This window comes from Aphidius gifuensis, linkage group LG1 (genome assembly GCF_014905175.1).
Source record: "Aphidius gifuensis isolate YNYX2018 linkage group LG1, ASM1490517v1, whole genome shotgun sequence".
NCBI lineage: Eukaryota > Metazoa > Arthropoda > Insecta > Hymenoptera > Braconidae > Aphidius > Aphidius gifuensis.
Window position 1 is genome coordinate 5,926,068 of NC_057788.1, and position 26,792 is coordinate 5,952,859.

The following is a 26,792-nucleotide window of genomic DNA, read 5'->3' on the forward strand; positions in this document are numbered from 1 at the left end:
TCATATGTTTTTTTATTATCATTATACAGATTTAGTGTTGACAAGAGAATTTTTATTGTTGGTTATGGAGTTTATGGAAGTGTTAATTATCCAGCTGAATATGAAGTTACAATTGAATTAACACATACAGCATCATCAAAAATAATTGCATCACATTTAACAAGTTTTAGTTGTGATGGTTCAAATTATACGTATCGTTTGATGTTTAAAGAACCAATTGAAATTATTGCAAATACAATTTACACAGCATCAGCAACATTCAAGGGTCCAGATTCGTATTATGGTACCAAAGGAAAACGTTGTGTTACCATTGATTGGGGTCCAACCAATAGTGATAGTAAAGTTAAATTTCAATTTAGCTTTGCAGCTGGTGATAATAATGGTACTTCTGTTGAGGATGGACAAATTCCTGAATTAATTTTTTACACTTGAATCATCAGTTAATTTCGAAATTTTAAAAAAAGATATATATGGAAATTCAATTCAAGCATTTAGTGATAACAGTGGGGAAAAAGTGTGGTGATAAGAACAACAAGTGTGGTGAGTTTTAAAAAAAAAAATTGTGTTTTTTATTTTGTGTGCCAGATAAAGTCAAGTTAAATAAATTTTTATTATTATTATTAAGTTAACCATTGACTGTTGATCAAGCAAGTACTTTTTTTCTTTTACGTGTAATAATATTACATGGCAATTTTTAAGTGTTGAACATTTTTTGTTTTTTTATAATTTTAAATTGGGTGGTTAAATATTGTTTTTAAAAAGCTATTTATTCGTTTTTTTTTTTTTATTTAAAACTATCATTATAAGATTCAACATCACTAAATACGTTTAATATGTATCATTTAGTATATCAAGTGATGAAATAAATTATTACATGCTGCGAAATATTTTATCTTCTATATAATTATAATATCTAATTTTTTTTTTGTTTTCATTTTTTTTTTGTTTTTTCTTCTGCATTTTATAATAATAAAATATTTTTTATATACAAAAATTACATGGCAATCTATTAGTAAATATTATTTATAAAGTCATCAATAATTCATTGCGATAAATTACTCTACAGCAACTAAATACGTTAATAGTTTTATTATTTATTCTAGATTATAAGACAATTTTAATAATGATATATTTAATAAATGAGTTGCCCTTACACATATAAGACGAGAGAGGACGGTATTAATAATACGAAAAATAATTATGATAATATAATAATTAATTACGTATTGTCATGATTTTTCACTAGTTTTTTTTTTTTTCTTTTCTTTTTAATACAAACATTCATTTCAACAGACATACTCTAACTTTTTAATCAGATTCATTCTTCACTGGATATTGTGATTGACAAAAATATAAAATAATAAATCAATTAATACTATCAAAAATATAAAGCACTTGTTATGTCATATACAAAATAATTATTGTTAAGAACTGGCCGCGTCATAAAATGAATATTATTTAAAAAACAAAAATCTTCTTCTTAAAAATATTTTGACACAAAAAATGATTGATTACATCAGTATTCATTTTTTTTTTATAATTTTTCTTTTTCTTTATTTTGTTCTTTCTGTATGATTAGCATGATTTCGACTGATAAACTTATTTAAAAAAAAAAAAAATTAATAATAATAATTGGTATAACATTGTTAATAAAATCGCACTTGAAATTTCTCACATTTCGGACAAGTCCTGAGTTTGTCTGATTAACAAGTACATTCGTTGGTAACAAGAGAAAAAAAAAAAAAAAAAAAAAAAAATACATTTAAAAAAAAAAAACACGTACACAAATTATGGATGTCTATTTTTAATAGAATAATTGTCTTTGGAGTTATCATCAAACTCTTGATCATGTGGCCTTCGTGTTTTACTTTTATCTTTTTTAACTTTAGTACCATTTGTAACACGTTTTTTTTTGGGTTTTGATGTTAATTGACATGCACATCCACTTCTTATTCTAATATGATCAAGTATCCATGGTGTTCGTGGACCAGTATCTTCTGAATGATGAGCTTTATGACGATGCTTATGTTCGTCCTAAATAAATAATAAAATAAAACTAAAATAAATAATCATATAAATAACCAAATAAATTTCATTAAATTATTTAAAGTAAATACAAACCGGATCTTTAATAAGAGCATAAGAAAATGAATATTGTTGAACACATTTTGATTGTGGTGCTAATTTACGATCAATAAATCTACATGGTTTATCAACATAATCTGGATGACATGATACTTCATAAAAACTTTGATTAGTTGTACTGTCACGATAAAGTTCAACATACATATTGCTACGATTTGATCCACCAGCTGGTGAAATATGATATTCAACTGTTCGACAACACCCAACAGGTTTACCCTTTTCAGCTTCTTCAATTCTCAATATATTTTGCATTTCACGATACGTTAATTCCAACTTTGGTTTATCCGTTTGTGGTAGTATCCTATTATAAATTAAATAATTTAATTATCTCTTTAATAAATTTAAAAAAAAAAAATAGTTTACCAATTGTATTCGCTTGATGGATCTTCTCTGGTTATTCTTGAAGATATCGGCTGGGTAAAGTTATCGGCAACTGTAAACTTTGGCCACAGTAGTGCGGTCAGCCAAACCACCTGAAAAAAAAAAATATATATATTAAAATTAAAAAAAATTAATCGTAAAATATGAAAGTAAGGTGTCGACTTTTATAATAACCCCTTTGCAAAGATCAGACGAGTAATAAACTAAGATATTAGTCATGGTGCAAGTATTTGAGAGCTTGAAGTACACGATATGATAACCAACATTTGCGATTATTATTTCCATGAAATACTCGCACACATAACAACTTTAACAGTTTACATACAAAATCATATAAATATTGATATATGCTTTGGTATATAAACACGTCTACAGCATTAATTCAACTTATGAATATCATTTAATTTTTACAATTTTTTATTTTTTATTATAAAGGTAATATAAGTTGTATAGTAGTAGTTGACTGATGTGATTATTTCAAATATAAAAAATTATAGAATTTTATAGAAAAAATAAAATACGAAGAAAAAGAGTTTGATGATTCATATGACAAAAAATTATACAAGATAAGAGAATAGTACAATTGAGAAGGCCCCACACATTGAGGCATTCTTGATCTGTTATCTATTCATCTTATATTCTCATTCAATGTCGGTGATGATCAAACGTTTGTTTTTTTTTTTTTATTTTATTTTACTCTGTCTCTTGCTTTAATGAATTCAAGATTATAAAAAAAAAAATAAATTATTAAATGAATACTTAAAAAAAAAATAAAAAAAAATTATTTATGGAAAAATTGTGTGGTTTTATTAAACATGTGGAATTAAAAATAATAAAAGTATCAAAGATTGTTGTCTCTTGTCTTGTTCAGTAACATGTATGTCTCATCAATTTAACGACGGATCGTTGGTCAAAAAAAAAAAGACAGGTATATTGGTCCATTTAACGCCTGGTAGCAAAACCAGTAGGATCAACATAATACAAGCTATTAACACAATACGATATATACGAGAAAAATAAATAAATAATAATTTCATCACTTGGACATACCTCTTGTAAATTTGCAACATGATAAGTATATAGACTATTGACCCTGGTATATGATTGAGGCAAGTGTCGTCTGTCATCTTGTCCAAGTTAATCGTTAAACAAACTTGATATTATTTATCCTTGATTTTCTCAGTTAAAAGAAAGGAAAGACAAGCAATTCAAGCAAGATTTAATACTCAACAAGTGTCACACACAAGAGTCAAAGTGACTGCGAGAAATTTAAAACTATCAATGGCGCCAGACAAGTAAAACTTTACCGGCTTTATTTAAAAAATATTCCAAGTATCATGCAACTCATGATATCAAAAAAATAAAAAATATATATACCCGTTTGTCGATTAAATGATCAGGCAATAAGGAAATCTACAAATGCAAAAATAAATTAAATATGTAATGTCAAATTGAATATATTTTTAAATGTGCAATGACAGACAATATAACAAAATAATATTTACAACAACTTGAAGAAAGATAAAAAAATTGAAAAAGAAATTATTGTAAAATAAATAAAAATGATTCTCATCATGTTATCTAATTAAGGATCTACCTGAGAATTTATCCTGATATTTATATCATCTAGCACAGATGTTGACTTGGTATATTCCAAGATAACTAAAATGATCAGGATTATACCGTTTTATACTTGTATATTATATATTTAAAATAAAAAAAAAAAAAAAAACAACTTGTGTCCCGTAATTATTCGACTGTAAATAAAATTTTTTAAAAATTTATTTTTTATTTAAAAAAATAAAAAATAAAACATCGTAATAAATGCTACAGATGTGTATTTGATTACTACTTTTTTTCTTGTTTTTTTTTTGCGGTTGTCTGTTGGATCTTGGTCAATCTAGTTAGAATTTAATGATTATTTATTGTCGTTAAAATCATGATGAAAGATAAGAAAAAATAATCAAGCACGTGCTTTTATTTGTGTGTAAATATTTCAAGTAATAACTCAATTTATATAGTCAAGTTAATTAACAACAAACTTGTGTAATTTGTGTAATTTTCTGTCTTGATTATAATAAGATTAGTTTTACTTTGAAATTATTATAAAGAAACAAAAAAGAAAGGAAAAAAATATATATAAATTAAAATGAAAGATAAAAATTAAGTTGAATTAATGAATGTCGAAAAAAAAATTTGTCTTGTTATGAAATTATAAATATAAATAACTGTAAATTATTTGAAGATGATGGTGAAGATGAGGAAAATTAAGATTATGATTGTATATGCTTGATGTTGGTATGCCACCACGAACAAGAAAAACCGCACCAAGGTGACTAAGTAAATGTTTATACATGTCAATCATAAGACGTGTCAAGCATTCACTTGTCTAAATAGTCAAATAAAATTTCTTTACTCTTTACCTCAGCATAATCATCATCATCATCATCATCAACACTCGGTAGTATTCAATAAAATTGTCAACTAAATAAAAATAAAAATAAGAAACTTTTGAATAGTTCGTATATACTTTCCATGGCTCTTCAAAGATATATAAATTAGTTTCTTATGGTAACATTAAATTGACTTTTATTGAATACATATTGAATTTGAAAAAAGAATTTATATATTTTATGTTGGGTATTGGATTATTGGCACATTGAATATCTTGTCATTTTGAAATAACCAATTCAACTGTTGCCATTAAATACAAAGTATTTTATACAAAGGACTATGCTAATGACTTGACGAATATGTTAAGTCAATTCACTTGTTTATTTATTCCAATAGAATAAAATGCAAATATTTAATATCAACTCATCGATTTTGTCGTACATTAATATATAAATTTAAAAAAAAAACTTTTTTCTTTTTTTTTTTTTTTTTGCCTGATGGTTTACCGATTGACGAATAAATTTATCTTTTTTTTTTTTTTATAAATTTTACAGACAAGTTAAATTATGTGTTGTAATGTAAAATAATCATCAATCTTTTACCTAATATTTGAATTTTATGAAATCTTTTTTAATTATTTATTATTTTATTTGATAAATATATATATTTTTTATTTTTTTTGGTTATCAAAAAGTAAATTCTCGCCTCAAGCAAACTCAAAAATCCACCCACAAATAAAACATACAGATTTAATCGATAAATCATTATTTTTAAAAAATCACTCGACTCCACCCTTTTGTTGTAAAACAAATAAATATTATTCTATTGATAATATGTGTTAAAAATAAATGTATAATTTATTAATTTAGCAAGAAAAAAAAAATTAATAAAAAAATTAACCGACACAAAATGATCCAAATATCTAAATCTAATGATCAAAGAAAAAATAATATAATAAAATAATAAACATGATTTTAACCGTTATATAAACCAATCACAATTTAACGATCATATTATTGAAAAATAATAAAATTAGAACGAATAAATAAATAAATAAATTTTAAATTTAATAACCAGTATACTTTAAATCAACAATAATTTAAAAAAATATAAATAAATAATTAAAGTAAATATAAATTTAAGCAAAAAATTACTTGAGATAGAAAAAGAGAAAAAAAAAAAATATGTGTAGAAAGAAAGTGATTAACATACTAAGTAATTCAGACGGTGTATGAAAAAAAAAAAGAAAAAAAAAAAACTCGTTGAGATAAATTATAATAGACAAGAGAGTGATGAAAAAAAGTAAAAATAAATGAATAAAATTTACAAAAAATAAAAGTAATAAACTTAATAAAAAAAAATAAAAAAAAAAAAAAGGAGGAGATGAAGGAGGTAACTGAGGTTGACGATGCTGGGAGGTTGCTATTATTAAATTAAATTTCCCCTTCTCTAAATGATGATCAGAGTAGCCTTGTATTGGAAAATCATGCTTCATTTTTATACATAATAATTATCATTTATCAATATCTTTAGTCGAGCCCCTCTTTTTTTTTTTTTTTTTATGTTACTTAAACTTTTCATATATAAATAAATTTTTTAAATATTGTACATGTATATATTTCATCAGTTACACACCACTTCGTCACGTAATATTATATAGATAACGATGGTATGTCGACGTGGAAAGATTGTACATGATATAGGACCCGGTTGACGATGGTGCTGAATGCGTCGTTGATTTTGCCGCCGTTGCTGCTGTTGCGCCCATAACCGATGACTTCCGCTTGAGCTTTTTTTTTTCTTATTTTTATTTATCACTTGGCTTTTTTATTTTTTATATTTTTTTAAATCAATTTTAACTCTCATTTTTATTATCCATGTATTTTATATATTATGAACATAAACTTACCGCGATGAGGGCACGAAGAGCTTCAATTCGCATAGTAGCTGGCCAGGCCAGCAATGAGGCCGTAGATCCTATTCACCTGGCTGGATCGAGACCCACGTATTGTTGATCCCAATTCAGCGTTACCACGCTCACATATATTACACAATTTTTAATCACAATATATATAAATATATATAATTTTTAAATATATCCCAATTAATAGGACATATAAGGATCCATTTCCCTTGATCCTGGCTCTCGAATTCGTTTCATGATTGTACTTTTTTTATCTGTAAGCACACAAAAAAAAAATAATTAAATAAAATTATTTTCAAATAATCATTAGACAACATACACGATGATATTTCAAGTTCAACTGATATTTTTTAAATATAATATATATATTTTTTTATTTTTCTAATAGTACAAGTTTGTTTTAATCTTATCATCAACTCGATTCATCTACATGACTGTATGTGTTTTATATTGAGTTACTGACCTGTTACATGTTCAACACTCAATTAAACTCGATTTTTCATTGTTAATTTTTTTTTAATTCTTTCAAAAAAATATATATACAAGTTTATTATTTATTTATTTTGTTTTTTTTGACTTTTAATGTATCATTAATTGAATCATTCAATAATAACATGATTATATTTCCATTGAAATATTGGATTGGTCCGTGTGAAACGCCTCTCACTTGCTACTTATAATACACGCCTACTTTTTATATAGATATTTCTAAACTATCTAAGCATGGTCTCCATCATCAAATGCATATCTTAATTTTATTAAAAAAAAAACAACAACAATTATTTATCCTTATTTTTATATTTTTTTTTATCGCAAAATCAGCTGATAAATATCAACAAAAATTATAACTCAAGAATGTTGTGTATACATATTCTTGAGAGCTGCAACTATATAACGCATATATCTGTCCACTTGTCTGTCTAATCGCATAGCAATTGAAGAGATTAAAAGATTATATTTGCTCTTGTTAATGTTATTATATTTAATTCATATTTTTAAATAATATTTTTCGATTAAAGTTGGTGGACAGGTGTATGTGCATCGATCATTGTTTAATTTATCTTCAAGAGTATGACACATTTGTCGAGTCATACAAAAATTCAATGATTAAAATTATTATTATTATTAATTGGCATTTTAAAAAGTTAATAATAAAATGCATAATCATTATGTCATTATATATTATAAATTTTCTTGATTAAGAAAGTTTTATGTCAATCAAATAAATTTTTATAATCCTGTATATTTTCTTATTATTTTTTTGAAATATTTTATAATAAATCAACATATAATGCTATTTTTTTTATTATTTATTTATGTTATAAAATAATGAATTTGATTTAATTGGGTGATAAAAAATGTACATGTATAATTAAAATAACATTCTTGATTTTTTTTTTTTATTTTTTTGTTTTTTCAAATTATTTTAATACTATTAATTTCATTTGAGTAATGGTGTCTTTAGACATTGCTTAGCCAATAAATAAAATAAATCGCAAATCGTCAAATGTCGAAAGGGATCGTTGGCAATATGCCGTGACAACTTTACAGCTTAATCATGCAACTTGTGTTGAGATATTAAGCGTAGGCGATTTCGCGTGTCGTGAAACATTGAAATTTTTCACATGTACATGTTTCTATATAAACATCTGTATTAAATCATGAAATGCAAGCATAAATTAAAAATAAAATAATCATTTTGTAATTAATAATATTATAATTAAATATTTCTTCGGATCGAAATAATAATTTTAAAATAATATTTTATTTTTTTCTGTTATTAAATCGAACACTTGTTGGTTAAACTATAATATCCGATTGACGATAATAAAGTTTAAGGTAAAAAATAAATAAAAAAAAAAAAAACGAAGGAGATTTAAATGTACAAGTTGATGGCCTCGAAATAAAGCACAGCGGGTTGTTTGTGCGACATCTTCTCGACATGACTGGTCCCTTGCAAATTACCTGGCATTTATATTATATACACAACTCTCACAATTTTTTTATATTTTTTTTATTAATTTATCAAGAAATTATACCTATATTTTTTTTAATTATTCAAATTAATATCTAATTTTTTTTAATTTATTTTTTATATAGGTATATACAAAAATATTCCATCAAATTTTTAAATATTTTTTTATTTTGAATCAATCATGAAAATTAATTATGTATTTGATTTTATTTTTACTTTACGTGTTGTGTTATTTTAATTATTTATTTATTTTTTTTTTCAAATTAATTAACCAATTTTTTTTTTGGTAGTGACAGTAGACTTTTTTTCATTGAAAATGCAAAGTAAATTAAAACGAGGCAATTTAATTAGTTAAACCAGGTTGGCCCCACGCGACGTTCACGTGTCGAAACACGGTGGTCTTCTTGGTCACAAGATGATGTATAAAAATATATATCTCCCTGTGTGTGTGTTGGTCATTCATATTTAATCGGTTGAATGAAAGAACCGACAAGGTGAAGAAATAATAAAATAAAAAGTCAAAGAAATATTTTAAATTATTGAGGAAAAAAAAAATCGAAGAGTTGTTGGATATTGTGGATGATCAATTCATTTATTTTTTATATTGGGTTCCATACTCCACGGGGAATCATTCCTTTTTTTTTTTTTTTATAGAATTTACACTAAAAGGTGTTCCGCTCGTGTCACAATATTTGGATCTTTTGATATTGAAATAACCAAAATAAAAATATATTTATACATTTTGTATTTTTTTTTATTGATGATTTTGTTGGGTGTGTTATATGTACACACTGTATATATTTATCGGGCGTCAATGTCATAAATCACGACACCGCAAATGGTAAAATATTATCAAAAAAAGAGATATAAAATTTGATATTTCTAAACGAAAAAAAAAACAGTATATAATTCCTGAAGACTTTTGTAAAATGTGAATTGAATAAACAGGTGAAAAATTGAATCAATCAAGAATACTGAATACGCTAAAGATTGTTTTTTAAAAATCATGATTAAGAATTGAAAAAAAAAAAAAAAGAAATATTTAATCAGGAAAATAATCAACGGAATATTCCCACGGCGACATTCCCGTTTCAAGTTCGATGTGTGTACGCATAGCTAATTAGGTATAAACTCACATCTTGTATATGAGAGAATTAAACGACACACGTATTAATAATAATAATAATAATCATCATCATCATACTTCAAGATGAATATATAAAAAAATAAACAAGCAAGATGATTGAAATATTATATAATTTAATCAAAAGTCAAGTTGTTTATTTGAGAAAAAAATATAGGACAAATAAAAATATTAAATTTATATACTCATACGCGACGATTGATTATCATTTAAAAAAAAAAAAAACCTCATTATTATTATTACCGATGAATATATTTATGATGCTCGAAAAAAAACAAGCAAATCCACGTGTCTCTCGACAAATTGTATCTGCAACGCGACACATTAATTTTGTCATTTATCTTTCTTGGTTCACCAAGGGTGATGAATAGTCAAATGTCCTCCAACAGCAGCACTTGAAAACCAGTTTTTTTATTATATCGATGTGTAATCAATCAAATTTAAAATATAAAAATATATACGCATGTAAATTTTTATTTTTATAACCCAGAATATAATTATTTTACAAAATGATAAATTTTTTCTTTTTTTTTTTTTGATTTAAATATATCAAAGTTGTATGTTACCAAGAAAAATAATAATAATCAAGGATTTATGAAGGCGTTATAAATAGTCGTATCATTTTATTTTGAATTGTATTTGTTGTTGCATTGTTCAACAATTCAATATCATAAAGTAATATATAACATGTTAAGCTGATTCCTCTGGAGATCGATTTACATGTTTGCATAGACAAAACAATTGAGCAAAGGTGGATAAAAATATTCACTGTTTGTTTGTTTATTTATTTTTTAATTTTCCATATTTGCCCTTTGATAAAAATGAAATAATACGATATAATTAATTGACTGCAGGCAACTCTAATATAAAAGTATGTTTAAAAATAGAAATCAATTTTATTTCCGGTGTATATAATACACAATTTTTCATTTCAATATTTTTTGATATGGTTAATTAGATAATGCATATATCTAATATTTATTAGTATATAAATTGTTCATGGAGAATTTTTTTTTGTGCGTGTGTATGTGGATATGTAGGATAGGTGCGAAGCACCAGTAATTTGAAAAATTTCACGGTCCATGATGAGGCGTGAAAGCCCAAGCGGCATATAAAAAAGGGAGGCGTTTTTTTTATTATCACACGTTTCTCAGACTCTTCAAAGCCTTCTCCACATTTAATCCTATTACGTGTAAGTAATGGGCACGTCTTATGATCTTCTTGAAGCGTAAAAATCTGTCGACTTTTTTTTATATTTTTTAAACCCTTTTTTTATAAACTTTTTTTTATAGGCTTTAATAAAAATGTTAAACTTGTCGCAATATATACAAATTGCCCAAGTCAACTTGATCTTTGCCTAGAATTTATTTTTTTAAATATTGTTTTTTTTTTTTCTCAATAAAAATAAAAATTTATATTTTTAATTATTGTAGTTGAAATCGATAGATAAATTTATTTTTTTAAATAAATATAATTATGCCAACTGTTTATACTTATAAGTAGCTGATTACAATTTTTTTTTTTTTTTTTTAAATACAATCCTGATCATGTCAAAGAAATATCAATTTCCTGTAATTTTCTTTAATTTATCATTACAAAGTTGAAATCAATTTTTTTATTTTTAAATTATTTAAAAAAAAAAACCTGCAGTTTGAATAATTTTGATCTCAATTACAGATATAATAATTTCATTTCATTTTTATTTCTCAACTAACAAGTTGAGCTTTTTCCAAAAAAAAGCTCAAGTTCTTTTAGTGTTATTTTTCACTCTTTTTATTATATTATTTTTATTTCTAATTTTCATTTACACTTGTATACATATCAATCGTCAAAAATGATACAGTAAAAAAAAAAATAAAAAGATACTCTTCAAACTAAAAAAAAAAAAAAAAAATAATAGTAATATAATAAAATTGTAATATTTTATAAGTGGGATCTTTTTTTCGAATGACTCGTCTACCTGTCTGTTTGCTTGTTTGAATAAAATAAGTATCTGAAATGTGTAAACGAACATTGGATATAACAAGAAACAAAGGATTCTACCCCTCATACCTAAGCAAACATAATATTTAGCCACTTGTCGTAGATACAACCGTAAAAAAAATTCTTCAGTGTAGGTATATATTTATCAAACTGGCGCCCCCCATGTCAGTCACGTTCTCACAGCAATTAAATACATTTTTTTTTTATCTTTATATATTTTTATCTATTTGTTTGAATTATTTATTTTCATAAATAAATATCTTTGTACAAGCTGTATATAAATATCTATATTTAAATATATATTATTTTTTTTTTTTATTGTATTCAATAGTTTTCAACAACGATCGAATTTGCGCGGGCGTGTATGTAGTCTCTCATCGTAAATTTACGATAAAAGTAACTTAAGTGTTACATTAAATAAAAAAAAAATGAATAGAACACAGAAGAAATGTTACCTCTGAAAGACTACCCACAATAAAATTGTTATATTGAAATTTTAACATCTTTTGTGAGAGGATATAACACGTTGTATATATTTTATCACAAGACTATAATGTCAAATAAAATTTTAGATGATTCAGACAGATGTTGATCTATGCAAAAACAATATATTAATGATTTTTATATTTCAATAGACATTGTCTATTTGTTAATCTTGATTTATACATGTTGTATATAATTTATTATAATATGTTTTTTTTTTTATTTCAACTTTATTATTATTTATTTGATAAATATTTACATGTTTTTGTAATGATGTTGTCGTTTTGAATTAGCTTGTTTTACAAATTGCTGGATTGTCAAAATTAATGAGCTGTAATTTTTTTTGACACGATACAGACAAAGTTGCTGCATTAATCAATCCATAGAAAAAAAAAAAACTAATATATATTTTTTACTTTTTTTTTTTTTTCATTTGAATTAATCCAATAAATTATTATTATCATTTTGTAATATTATTTAAAAAATTTAAAGATTATTTAAGATGAAAAAAATCATTTGTGATTACGATTTACGATAATATTATAAATAGACATTAATTCGAAACACCATGTTAGTAAAGATTTAAAAAAAGACAAACCACGAACTCTGGTATTACTCGAAATAATCAGGTTGTAATTCGTTACACCCCTTGAAAATTTGAGACATCCTGTATATTTTTTTTTTCTTCTTCTTTGATTCGTTGAGGATACCAAAAAACTTAAATGAACCCCTTCATAACATTGTCACTCGGCGAATTATACTACGTATTATTTTTTTTTATTCATTTTGTCTTGATATTTTGCATTCTCAGAGTTCAAATTCAAAGGGAAGTTGAGTTTAAATAAAAATAATAATTTTTAAAAGAACAAGCCCCTTTGCAAATCTGACTGACAGCCATAGTGGGTGAAATAAAAAGAATTAAAAATGAAAAAAAAAAATAAAAATAAACCCTACCAACATAAAAGAATTTTTAACAATTTTAATTTTATTTCAAAAGTTATATTATTTCTTTGAAATTCAATCTGTATATATAAAAAATAAAAAAATATTTGCAAAATTTTTGTTTTGGTTATTTGGTCATTGTTAAATTGCATAAAAGGGTGGTGTCAACTTGCCAAGAACGTGACTAGTGACTCATTTACTTATTTATTATATGTGTATTTTAATATTTAATATTTATTAGTTTTCGGGTATTTAAAATTAAGTTTGAATAGCGTGACCAAAAAAAATATATGAATAACAATAAAAATTTTAACCGCATTAGTGGATATTACAAGAAAAAAAAAAAATCTTTGTCTTACCGCTATGAATATATCCTATTCAAAAATAAATAAATAAATGAAATATATAAATAATAATTTAAAAAATGTATTAAACATAATACTATTGGCGCCATTAAATGGTCATTCAATTGATTATTTGCATACTCAATTATCGGCATTCCATCGTGGTCAATAAATGGAGAAAGGATTTACCAAAACTTGTGTATTTTGTACTTAATATCTATATACACGACAGAACAAATTAAATTATATTGTTAAAATTTATTAATTAATTTATCCACAGTGTCTTCCGACTCATGAGAATCTTGTTAAACATAACGAACAAAAAAAAAAATTACATACAAAAACAGGATAATATTAATATTTTGAAATCAAATAAATTTAAAAAAAAAAATATAATATATATATCCTGAAATTGAATACTCAAGGCTCTCGAGTTAAGCCGACTCATATTGATACTTTCTTAGAATGTTTGTTGGTGTAAATTTCTGGCGCCAGGATACCTGTCTCTCCATTTTCCATGCATTTACTTGGCTCATTAGCGTATACACACAGTCCTGTATAAACTTTGCCGCAATAAATGAACAAATTGAAAATAGAACATGGATTAAAAAATAAAAAAAAAACATAGTTGTAATAAAATAAATATATTTGTTCAGAAAAAAAAAAGTTAATATCAATATGCGATATAAAAGAAGGGTAATAATTTATATAAATATAATGAATAATGAACTACTTATAGGAAGAATTTTTGTCTTCATGTATAAACATGTTTTCACAATAATAAAATTGTGTACTCATTGTTAAGTATTACATCGATGTGTAGGTGGTATTTTAATCTGTATTTATCACTTGTTAGTGTCGTAAAATCGTCGCATATATAAAATTTATTGACAAGTTGTTACGTTTTTTTTTTTTTTTTACAATCGGGCCACCAAAGCGGATACCTGCATGTCGAACTTTCATCATATATTATTACACCTTTATTATTGATAGGTATACATTTATTAATTTAATAATTATTCTCAAGGTAAAAATTATATTCAATTACTGTATGAACTGTATAAATACATTATTTTTTATTTTAATTTTTCATATTGATATAATGAAATGATTAATCGAGAGCCACACTTTTTATAATTTAAATCAACGAAATTTAATTTTTACAAAATACTATAATTTTGGAAAAAAATATATGTATATGTTTTTTTTTTTTTCAAATTGATTTCGAGTGGTTTATCATATCATTGATAGTTTATTTGAAGCTACTTGAAAAAGTATATTGTATAAACAAGGATGTAAGTAAAACTGATGGTGTTGGCCCTGAGGCAACCGCAAAGTCGTTAAAATCACGATGAGGACAATCAATTTGTACTAACTGTTTTACGTTGGTTTTTTATTTTTAATTTATATTTTTCTTTTTGCCAATTGGTAATCTTGACATTTACGATATTTTTAAAATATATTTTCTGATACTGGATATATATTTAAAACCATAAATGTCTATGACTTCTCAATCAAATTAAAATAATCATATAATTTTATCATCAAGCAAATTTTAGCATTTTATTTTATTTTTTTTTTTTTACAATATATATTTATAGGTAAAATTTTATGATAATATTTTTATCTTGTTTTATCGTGTTATTATTTTATGACTATTAAACGAACAGAAGCAACATACATTATTCGTTTGATCATTTGGTCATGCACTTTCAAGTAACAAAAGAGAAATACAACGTGTTTGACGACTTTTAAATGTACTGCATATATATGTTGTCATTCTATTTTTGTCAGCAAACAAATGATTAATAATCTGATAACATATATCATTCATGACATTTAAACGTCACTTTATTATGAATTAAAATGTAGATGGAGAAGCATGACGAGAAAAAAAAGAAAACAATATTTAAACAAAAATATATTTATTTTTTTTTGTTTTTAAATAAAAATAACAATAAAGCTAAGTAGAACACCATAACAAAAAATAAGAAAAAAAAAGGGAGATATCGTTGTCAGCTTGCATGATAATAATTCAAATGAATTACCTGTCAGATTAACTTTATAAAATTAAATTTTTCAATTATTAATAATATTTTTGCACGCATTTTATTTATTTATTTTTCATATTATGCAAATGAAAAAAATAAAACTAGTCAAAATAATAATTAATTAAAATATAAACTACTTCAATTAAAATTTAAAAATTATTTAAATTAAATTTTAAAAATTCATTCAAGCAAAAAACTACTCAATCAAATAAAATTGAAATATATATTTTTTTTTCTTCAATAAAAATAATAAACAACATTTTTATTTAGTCACGAAAATTTAAAAACCAGGTGCGTTGTGTTTAGATTTTTATATAAAAAAATAAAAAAAAAAAATAAATCTATATATTTTTATTTATAAAAATTCATACACACACAATGTGTAACCAAAATGAATAATTCGAATAATTTATACATCACCCTGGTGGCCCAGACGAAATATCAAAGAATTTTTGACAATAAAAAATAAAAAATAGCACGTACCACCATTAATATATTTATACAAAAAAAAAAAAAAAAAACCATCATATAATAGAATTAAAAAAAAAGCTTACAATAGAAAATTCAACAATAGACATTACGTGGATAAATGTCAATAATTCAACAATATAATTTTCAATAATAAAAATAAAAAAAAAATTAAGAAAATAGAATAAATCAGTGCCAATATGTACATGACAAATAGTATTAGCATATCAACGACAAATTCATGCATAAAACTGATGTCATATTGTTGATGAATTTCATAAATATAATAGAGACAAAAAAAAAAATTATGACAATCATTGGTGCATGAGGTCTACTAAGCATATATCTCTCATACATTTTAATATATTGAATAATTATTGTGCAATGATAGAATAAAATTTTTACAATAATATAAATAATAATGCATTGAATGAAGCTTTTTTTTTTTTTTTTTCATTTTTCTACTTATGAAAATGAGTCTGCAGACATGTGTGATGTTAAGATCTAGGTTTATATACATCAATAAAAAAATATATATCTATATAAAATATACTAATCGATTGCAGGAGCTAAAAGGCTTGTCTTGAATGGTTATTGGTTGAGATACAAATCATGTTGGTGAACGTTCATTGGATGCATCAAGCAAGCTAAACATTTGCTGCTCCTGTAAAAGTCATAAACGCCCACAACACCACCAAGTATGATGCTGATGATAAAAAGGTATGTGATATTTTATAAATTTATATATTTCAACTGTTCAACTTGAGGTAAATTACAATTGAAGATAATAAACAAATATTAAGTATCAAAAATTCATGACAACTATGATGATTATGATGATAATAAAAATATATAAATTATATATCATATAGGTTGATTAAAATTTATACAATACAAATAGAAAAATTATCTTTCACCTTTCTTTATATTTTTAAAATCAGTTCAATATTTATTTGGTTACTGATTTTATTTTTATTTTTTTTTTTTTATCGATGAATCCTTCTGGAATTGAATTAGAACTGACAGATTTTTTTTTTTTTTTTTCATTCAAAATATATAGCTGAATTATGTCTATGGGTATAATGAAGCATGATCAAAGTATTGTGTTTTTTATAAATATAAAAAAATATTTATATTAATATGAAAATATGTGGAAATTTTTTTTTTTGTATTTTGTTGATTTTTTGGGAGGCTTAACGAGTGCTTTTGTGGCGGTTCTCGACTGCTTAACTGGGTGATTTATGAGCGTAGACCCCCGGGTGCAATTTTGCCACTGGAGGATACGCCTCGTGGAACACTAACTGTGCGGAAATAATATTAATAACAAGTTACGCCATATTCAGACAAAACAAATTTATTATTGTTATATATTTTTTAATAAATAATTGCATTTATTTTATTTTTTTAACAAGAATTTACGTGTATATATTTACATATGTGGCTTAATATAAATCCACGATAACCGTGACCATAACGATTTGTAATTATTCTTGGTAATGCTATAATTATAAATGATGATTCAACAATTTATATACCAAGTATCTTAAAATAAAATTATTTATTTATTAACATTTTTTTGATTTTTAATTTTTTTTTATAATATAGAAAATTATTTTTCAGTATTTTTAGGTCTGGAATTTTCTTTCAATATTATTTTAAATCCACCTACTTGATTTTTTTTTTTTATGTTTATATTATGCTTGTCTATATTTGAACATTAAATTCTTCATTTGATTAATTATTTTTAATAAATATATTTCAATTAAATTTAAAAAAAATTATTTAAAATCTAATTTATATTTATTTATTTTTTCCATTTCATTGCAAAACATTTACGAAATATATTTATTCATTTATTTTAATGATAAATTAATTAACATACAAATTGTTTAAATAACAATTTTTTTTTGATTATTAAACCTACGCAAATTTTGAGGAAAAAAAAAAAAAACAAAATTATCATAAAAATCTAGTGTTTTATTCAACATTTTAATACAATCTATATCTATATTGAATTTCTATGTTTTTTTTTTTTATAAATAATTATTTTATCTAATTTGAAAAAATAAAAAATAAATATATATTCAAAGAAGTATAGTGTAGTGTCAAAAATGTGTCGAGCCAGTCTATGGAAAAATAATATAAAAAAGAAAAAAAAAAAACATGGGGGGTTAATTGATTGTTCAAAGACCCGAGAAAAACATCACTATAGCATGTATACATGTATGTGTGTGTGCATGATAATTGTCCTAATGTGGTGTTTGACGAAAAGTACCTGCCGACACAGATGAGAAAAATACTGAATTGTGTCTGAAACTCGTTCTTGTATTCTCATTAAAAATAATTTTAACAAATAAATTTGTAGAAAAAAAACGAAAAAAAAAATGTCGTATGAATTTAAATTGAAAGAAATCAATGGAATAAAAAATGCAAGTCTATATTTAAATAATTTAAAATATATAAATAAAATAAATTAATATATCCTGAATTTTAACAGCTGATTTTTTTTTTTTTTTAAAAAAACATTTAATTAAATCTGACATTAATTTAATTTGAATTGTCGGATAAGTAATCGGCTTCACAAACGATCTTATGTAATGACAATTTTATCAATTTTTTTAATATTAATTTTAACGTTTTTTTTTTCTTTTAATTTGTATTTTTTTATTTTTTTATGATCAACAAAAAATATAGTATTATACGGTGTTTTAAATTTTTGAATATTAGTTTATATCTTACGTGAAATAGTGAGACTCTTATCGATTTAAATGGCTCATAAATTGAGATACCTTGACGCCATTAACTCGCTCTAAAAGCTTTCTCATTTCTTGCATTTAATATTTTTTATTTTTTTTGATTTTTTTTTACCCATATCTTTTTAACGATTCATTATTTCGATAAAAATATATATAAATTATAGTTTTTCGATATTAATATTATATAAAATTAAATACATATATATTTTAAATTTTAACTATATTATAAAATTCATCATGAAAATTATATTCTGTTTAAAGTATTTTTTTTTTTTCTATTTCTTTTTCTTTTTTTTTTTTTTCTTTGAAAGTTTTAAATATATAAGGAAAAACCTTTGTCGGGGAAAGTGTCTATCATCAGACATTCTGGCACAGGTTGTTTCATTGAATTGTATACCTTCGTGTATTTTTTTTTTTTTTTTCACCTGGAAAAAGACCTTGAAGAAAAAGGAAAAAAAAAAAATCCAACAAGCGTAACATATAAAACAAGAATGCAATTTTCATTTTTTTTTTTTTTTTTTTTGAAAAAGTGATGAATAGGTATAGGGAAAGTTTTAAAATTTTTTGGCCTTCGAAAATCCATTCTCAAGGTGTTCATTCACGTACGGATTAAAATACGTCACAAAATTAAATATAATTTTATAGTCACGTAAAAAAACCTTTCAAAAATAAAAAATATTTTATTAATTATTTTAATAAATTTTTATTTATCCCTTACAATATTTTTGTGGATGTTTATCGTGTTGTTATTTGCATGCAGTGCTTTGGACAGTTGAGTACATTCATGAAAGATTGCCAAGACAGATTGAAAATCAATGTCAAGTGTCGTATTTAGTTTACGAGAGCATTAATAATTTTTATCGATCATGAGACACCTTCAGAATTAAAATAAAAAAAATAATAAACTTACTACTTGTCTATTACTCGAGGAAGTAAGTTTCAACAAGTAGATTATAAAAATAAAAAATAGTATCATGTTGTGTATATAAACAGCACTACATTTCCGGTCGAGACGTCTTCTCTTTGATACTTTATTTTTTTATATATATTTTTTTTACTTTTTGCCTTCAGCAATTTTCTATAATTTCACCGTTATAAAACTCGAACCCTCATTCCACTAAACACATGTTTTTTAAATTCTATTTTTTATATAAAAAATTCTTTTAAATTTTTAGAGAGATACTATACAAAACCACTCCAAAAAAATTATAAATCAATACAAATAGTTTTTTTTTTTTTCTATTTTAAATTTCTCAAATACGTTCTAAACAAAATATTAATGTATTTTTTTTCATAAAATTTTTATTGTTCAATAAAAAAAAAAAATAATAATATATATTAAAAAAAAAAAAAAATATTTTACTTTGTATTTTCACGGATGATTATATTGACGATCATAAAACATAATTTATATAAATCCATTAACAAAATTGGCTGACTTTAGGGCCACTTTGTAAAATACAAAATTTATTAACATCTTAAATATTTTGAAAAGTATATATATTTATTTGATGTCTTTAAAAAAAAAATCAATAAAATATTGAAAAATAAAATAAAAAAAATTAGTGATATATGGATGAATGAAGTGAAGGAAATTTGGCAGGTGCAGTGTGTCTCGGGGATGAATAAAAATGCAATTGATGGTTTTGATTGTTATAGAGATGAAAAAATAAAAAAATATATATAAGGAAAATAAAAAAAAAAGGGAGAGCCTAAAGGCCCTGATATTGTTGGTCGATTTGCGTTACGACTTTCTGGTCTTTTCATTGCCTCGAGGTAATCCCATGATCGAAAATTATACTCGACGCGAGTGCGAATGAAATGAGGAGATAATACCAACAACAAGGCACACACCCAAAGGCCATATTCAACCCTATGACTTATTGCAGAATCATAATCGATTATATATATTTTTTTACTAGGTGGTCTTGTATATATATTTAAATATATAGAAAAATATTTTTTTACATATCATTATATTTGTTATAATATAAATTTGAAAATTAATAATTTCAGTCAACAAAAAATTTATTTATCTTGTTTAGAAAATTTTTAAAAATTAATACCAACTATTTGCTAATATTATCTTTAATTTTCATCAATCAAACTTAACACACACACACATATTTTAATATAATTTTTTTTTTATTTTTAAATATTTATCAAAAATATTATTCTAATATTTTATACTATATATTTATTTTATTTGAAATGTCATGCTTTTTTTTTTTCAAACAACCAATTTGTACTTGTTAATATCCTTGAAAAAATAAAATATATTTATAGGTATTAAATAATATTCCCTGAAATATTTCAAATGAAAAATATTTAAAAAAAAATATTAAAATATATCCAAAGTTTCTTAATTGAGATAAAATTTATGAATAATAAATTTTTAAATTGACATAAAGACAAATTTTGCTTGTAATGTTTACGGGATCAAGGTAAATTATTATTATTATATGTTATATATGCCGTTCAACCGTTACATCTTCTCTTGCAACGCATATTTGGATGTTTATAATCCATCGTTGACACGTGGATTTTTTTCAAGTATATTTTTATATTTTTATATACAATTTTTTTCCAATTTTTTTATTTCTTTTTTTTCTAGTACTTATGAGTGTTGTTCATTGGTTGTAGCCAGCCAGTTTAAACTTTCACCAAGTAGAGGCAAAATGTCGGGTAATTAAGATTGTTGAGAAACGATGAATAACATTATTACAAGATTTTTAAAAAATAAAGTTTTTTTTTCTTTTAATTTACACATTTTTTTCACTGTATTAATATAAACCATCAGTCTAAAGAAATCATATGACACTCAAGTATTTTTGTGTGTCGTTTCCAATATATATATATTGCTTTTTGTCTCATCCCTTTTTTATTTTTTTCATTTCAACGTGTTTTAATTTATAAATATTCGTCTCTTTCTCAAGAATGCTTTTTAAATGTTTTTTAATTTTATTTTAAATGCGTGTCCCCAATTAAATTCAACGATGTTCTCGTCAAATTATCCAGATCTTTCACGCGAAATTCATGATGGATATATTTGTGAGTTTGCCTAATTGTATATATATTTCTCGGTAGACGATCCACATTGATAAATATATTTTCATATTTTTAAATATTTTTTCCCATCAAGTTTTAATATTTTTATAGTTGCTATTATTATTATGCGAATATAAAATATTCAAACCACTTGAGAGAACATGTTCACACCCGTGTTTATCGATCGATCGAGCAATAATCGATTATCGCTTGACTGTCCCCTCATAATTCATATATACGACGATGTATATGTTGAAATATAATAATTAAGCTGTATCGCAACTGCACATGCATCACACTCTCTTCGTGAGAATTAAAATAATATATATATTTTTGAATTTTTTATTATATACACAATGATGGGGACATTTTTTAAACTTGCTATATAAATTTCCATGGGGTAATCTATAGGTGTAAACAAAAACTCTCCCCTGAAGATATAAAAAATCTCAAGTGGATCCCAAGGTGGATTTTTTTTATTTTTATTACTAATATAATTTATTTTTAAGTTTGAAAATAAAAAATAACATCAAACAAGGTCAGTGTACATTTATTTAGTCAAATAGAAAAATCAACAAAAGATCAATAATAACGTCTAAAATTCATGTATTTATTGAATGATCAAAAAGTCCTATGTAACTAAAAATAACTACTAATATACATTAGCAAAATTGTACCGTAAAAATATATATAAAAAAAAATGATATTTCTGTTAATATATGTAGACGAAGCACGTGCCTTCATTCACATTGTGGAGCCATCAAGGACCAACAAAATATTTAAAAAAAAAAAAAGGGTCGTCTGCAACGTGTCGAATACACTTGTTAACATAAACCCAAGATGAAAATACATTTTTTCCAATGTCTGAATCATGAAATTATAAAAAAAAAAAAATAATAAAATACTCATCATCTAAATGTTAGAGGATAAAATTTAAACCATTCAACATCACGAGACTCTTTGCCTCTTGGTTAACTTCATTCACAGCTTCATTCTTTACCTCTCTACCCTCTTGACTCCTCTTCTTTTTTTCATTTTTTTTTTTTATATTTTTTTATTCCACACACATCCTGCTTAATGTATTTGTATCTCTTGAGTTTACTCACTATCATCATTATCCAACCACAATTTTTATTTCCTCATATACATTTTTTTTTTTTTAAAAAAACAAAATTTTTGACACACAAAATAAAAGTTTATCAGACTCAATTTTTTAATTCTAAATGGTATATCAAATTTCAAGATGTAAATTATATAGACGGTATTGGGTTGAATTAAACGGTTGAAAAATAAATTGGACGAGTGTGTTTGCACAAGCCAATATATATCAGATTATAATATCGATGAAGACCCCCGAAAAAAAATGACCTGATACTCATTTTATTATTATTAATATATTTTTTTTTCCTTCTTGATTTTAATATTGCGATCTTGCATTATTTTTTTCTCTTAAATTTTTCGATGTTGTTGATTCTTTTTATTTTTATATTAAAACAAGTGTATGTGTAAATAATGCAGATATAGTTGAAAAATAAAAAAAAAAAAAAAAAAAGAGTATATTTTTTTTCGAAAGTACGCGTTAACGGGGCGTTACCCAGTGAAGATGAAAGAGTGAGTGAAAGAGAGACCAATTTACGATCTCACCCCTTGCGGGTTAACCGGTCAATATTGCGGCATTTGATATAGAAAATTAATAAAAAAAAAAAACCAAATATTATCAAGTAGATTTATTATTTAGTATATATTATGGTTTTAAGTGTGTATTTATAATATATTTATAATATTTAAGACGAGTGTGATATCCCACTGTGCATGCTACATTTAAAAAAATATAAATAAATGTAAATAAAATATTAAATGAATATACACTGGATAAATTACAAATATATATATGTAATATATACACAGATACATTTAATATCACGTTTCTTAAGATCCGATAATTTAATGCTGTTAGTTATGAACCACGATCTAATTGATATCATCGATGTATTGCAATTTATTACATTTCATTATATATATATTATTTTTTCTCCTTGAGATTTGATTATATATTAACAAATATAAATATTTGTTATATAGTAGTATCTATGTGTTTTAATACGTATATAATGATAATATATTTTTACCTTATCATTTTCATGTGTGTTTTAAAACATTTGCATTTGTCATCGAGTGTGATTTGTTGACTCTTATAATAATCCAGTTCGTGTATGTGTGTGTCAAATTAAATGATCAATATCAATATAAAAATAAAAAGAGATATTATTTAATTTTCTTTTTCAAATTTTCATTTATTTTTTTATTTTTTTTCATTTTGTTTTTAACAACGATATCTTGTGAACGTGTAAAATAGATGAAAATTATTTTCAACATGTGACTCGTTGCTTGGAAAGCTTGTTTTATAATCTTTCTTTTTTTTTTTTTTTATAAATATAGATATATTTATAATTTTTTTATCTTACATGCTGTATTTATCTCAATATATATATATTTTTTTTTTTTCTGTTTCGGAGCATTTGACTTCAAAGCTAAATGGCTAAGTACAAAATCTTGGTTATTTGTTTGCACAAGAAATTGACTGTGAAATTTGCGATTGAATGAATATAATTTGTTTTTTTTTTTTTTGAATATTTAATATATAATTTGCAACTACGCGTGTGTGTGTGTGTCTAGAAAAAATTAAATAAAATTGTGTATAACGATAATTCCAAGACGAGGATTGGTGGAATCAGTGATCGTACGTTCACTCGATTTTGTTCCCACACCAAAACCATGGACCAGCCTTCGATTAGTCGTTTAACCAATAATCGATTGATTTTGTAGACTCAACAAGAAGAATCCAAGACACTTTTACACTTTGCAATATGTATATTATTTTTTTTATTATTTATTTACTTATTTTAATTACACATATGAATATAAAAATTATATAAACACGATTAATCAGAGCATGCTAGAAAATGCACATATTAATAATAAAAAAATAAAACTCACCTCAATGTTCTTGTTTTTGTTAATTTTTTTTTTGTAAATTTAATTAAATTTAATGTCAATTAAATTTAATATTAATTAATTATATTTCAAGTTGTTATTAATTTCACTTTATTTTGTTTCAAAAAATTTAAATAAAAAAAAACCACTCAAACTGATTTGTTGATAAACAAATAATAAATAAATAAATAATAAAACTAATCACAAATTAATTAACAAAACGAAAATATATTTTTTGATTGATTATTATTAATCAAAATCAGTGTTAAATTTAACATGAATTTCTCAATTGTATAGCATTCATCGAGATACATAATATTCTTGTTTATAACAACACCGGATATATATTTTTGTTTATTTATTTTTATTTTTTTGTTGTTAAATAAAAAATAAATAAAATAACTTTCCCGAGGCATCAACAATCACGATTTTTACCCATATATTACTTGGCACTTGCACACCTTATCATCATACTAATAAAATAGTATAAAAATATATTTTTTAAAAAATTTTAAAACATAAATATAACGTTGATAAAATAAATATAAATAATAATAAAAAAAAAAAAAACAAAAAAACCTGGCGGCAAGATAATTTTTTATTTAAAATAAATAAATTGATCACACGCGATAAAAATTCATATATATATATCAAATATATAATGACAGTTTCACTTTCTTCTTCACAAATACATTTTGACAAAAAAAAATATCAAGTGTAATATTTTCGCACAAACACACAAACACTATTACACGCCGGAAAAACACCACATGTTTGTGAAAATGATAATAATAAAATTTTCACAAAATTGAGTAAAATAAAATTGACAATTTTTAAACTTTTTAAAAATTTTTTTTTTAAATAAAATAAACACTTGTTGTTTGTCGGGGGTTGTTTTAATGATTAAATGATTAATTTTTAAAGCTTTGTTGAATTTTATTATGGATGTGAATTTGAATGTTGTAAATGAAACGTATTGTTGGGAGGAACGTTGGCTTCTGGCGGTTCAGTGTAACAGGGAAGAGGATGGGAATGGCAACGGTTACAGTGGCGTTCGTGAGATGGTGCGGACCGCAGTGAACGACGCATGGCCACGCAAGATACAGTGAGGCCCGTCGGTGTCTCTCACAAACTCAATTCTCAACTCTGGTGTTAAGCTTGAAAAACCCAAGACTGACTTTTTAGACATATCTTACATATATATATTTATTTTTGCTTATACTTTTAAGTCAAGGCGGTGGAAAAAAAAATCAAAAAAAAAAAATCAAAAGAATAATCAACAACCAACCAATTCCAATACTACATTCACAAACTTACATATTTTAATAAATTTTAAAAAATTAAAAATGCAGAAACTTTGAAATTTCTTTTTTTTTTTTTCAATAAAACGAACAAAAAATTATTTAATTCTTGTAGATATAATAATGTTCTGTGTTGAGATTAAAGTTGTTTATGCTTTGTTGTAATTTTTTTTACTTCTTCATCATCATCATTATCATCATCATCGTCATCATCATCATCATTTTAATCTTCTACTTCTTTTTCTTCTTCTTCTTCTTTTCATTCATCGTCTTTTTTTTCTCTTCTTTCTCTTCCACAGGTTTTTTCCATCAACCCTCATCACCATCTTCATCAAAACAATACCCCTTCAAAAAATATCATCATTTTTGCAATCAGCTCACTTTCATCAACACTCTTTTATTATTTTTCATCCCCATTATTATTAAATTACTATTTCATCATTTGACTTTGACATTTTA

At 24.0% G+C, this 26,792-nt stretch overlaps 2 protein-coding genes across 3 annotated transcripts in view; one reads left to right on the forward strand and one right to left on the reverse strand.

Moving 5' to 3' along the window:
* The window catches only part of LOC122861218 (BTB/POZ domain-containing protein 1-like), a 29,766-nt gene that overhangs the window by 1,563 nt on the left and 1,411 nt on the right, over positions 1–26,792 (forward strand). The window contains exons 3-4 of one of the 2 annotated variants that reach the window (XR_006374474.1): positions 30–540; positions 16,801–16,954. Coding sequence is in view for 1 of the 2 variants with exons in the window: in XM_044165464.1 (XP_044021399.1) it covers positions 30–432 (403 nt within the window). In the remaining variant the exon portion in view is untranslated. Of the gene's footprint in view, positions 1–29; positions 1,335–16,800; positions 16,955–26,792 lie in introns of those variants that run through there. The other variant, XM_044165464.1, reaches the window with a different exon arrangement.
* LOC122861226 lies at positions 1,244–26,531 on the reverse strand. Its single transcript, XM_044165472.1, has 5 exons — positions 25,036–26,531; positions 6,830–7,098; positions 2,509–2,618; positions 2,122–2,446; positions 1,244–2,034 (listed from the first exon to the last, which is right to left on the reverse strand). The coding sequence occupies exons 2-5, from the start codon at positions 6,860–6,862 to the stop codon at positions 1,789–1,791; spliced, it is 714 nt and encodes a 237-aa protein (XP_044021407.1). The 5' UTR covers positions 6,863–7,098; positions 25,036–26,531; the 3' UTR covers positions 1,244–1,788.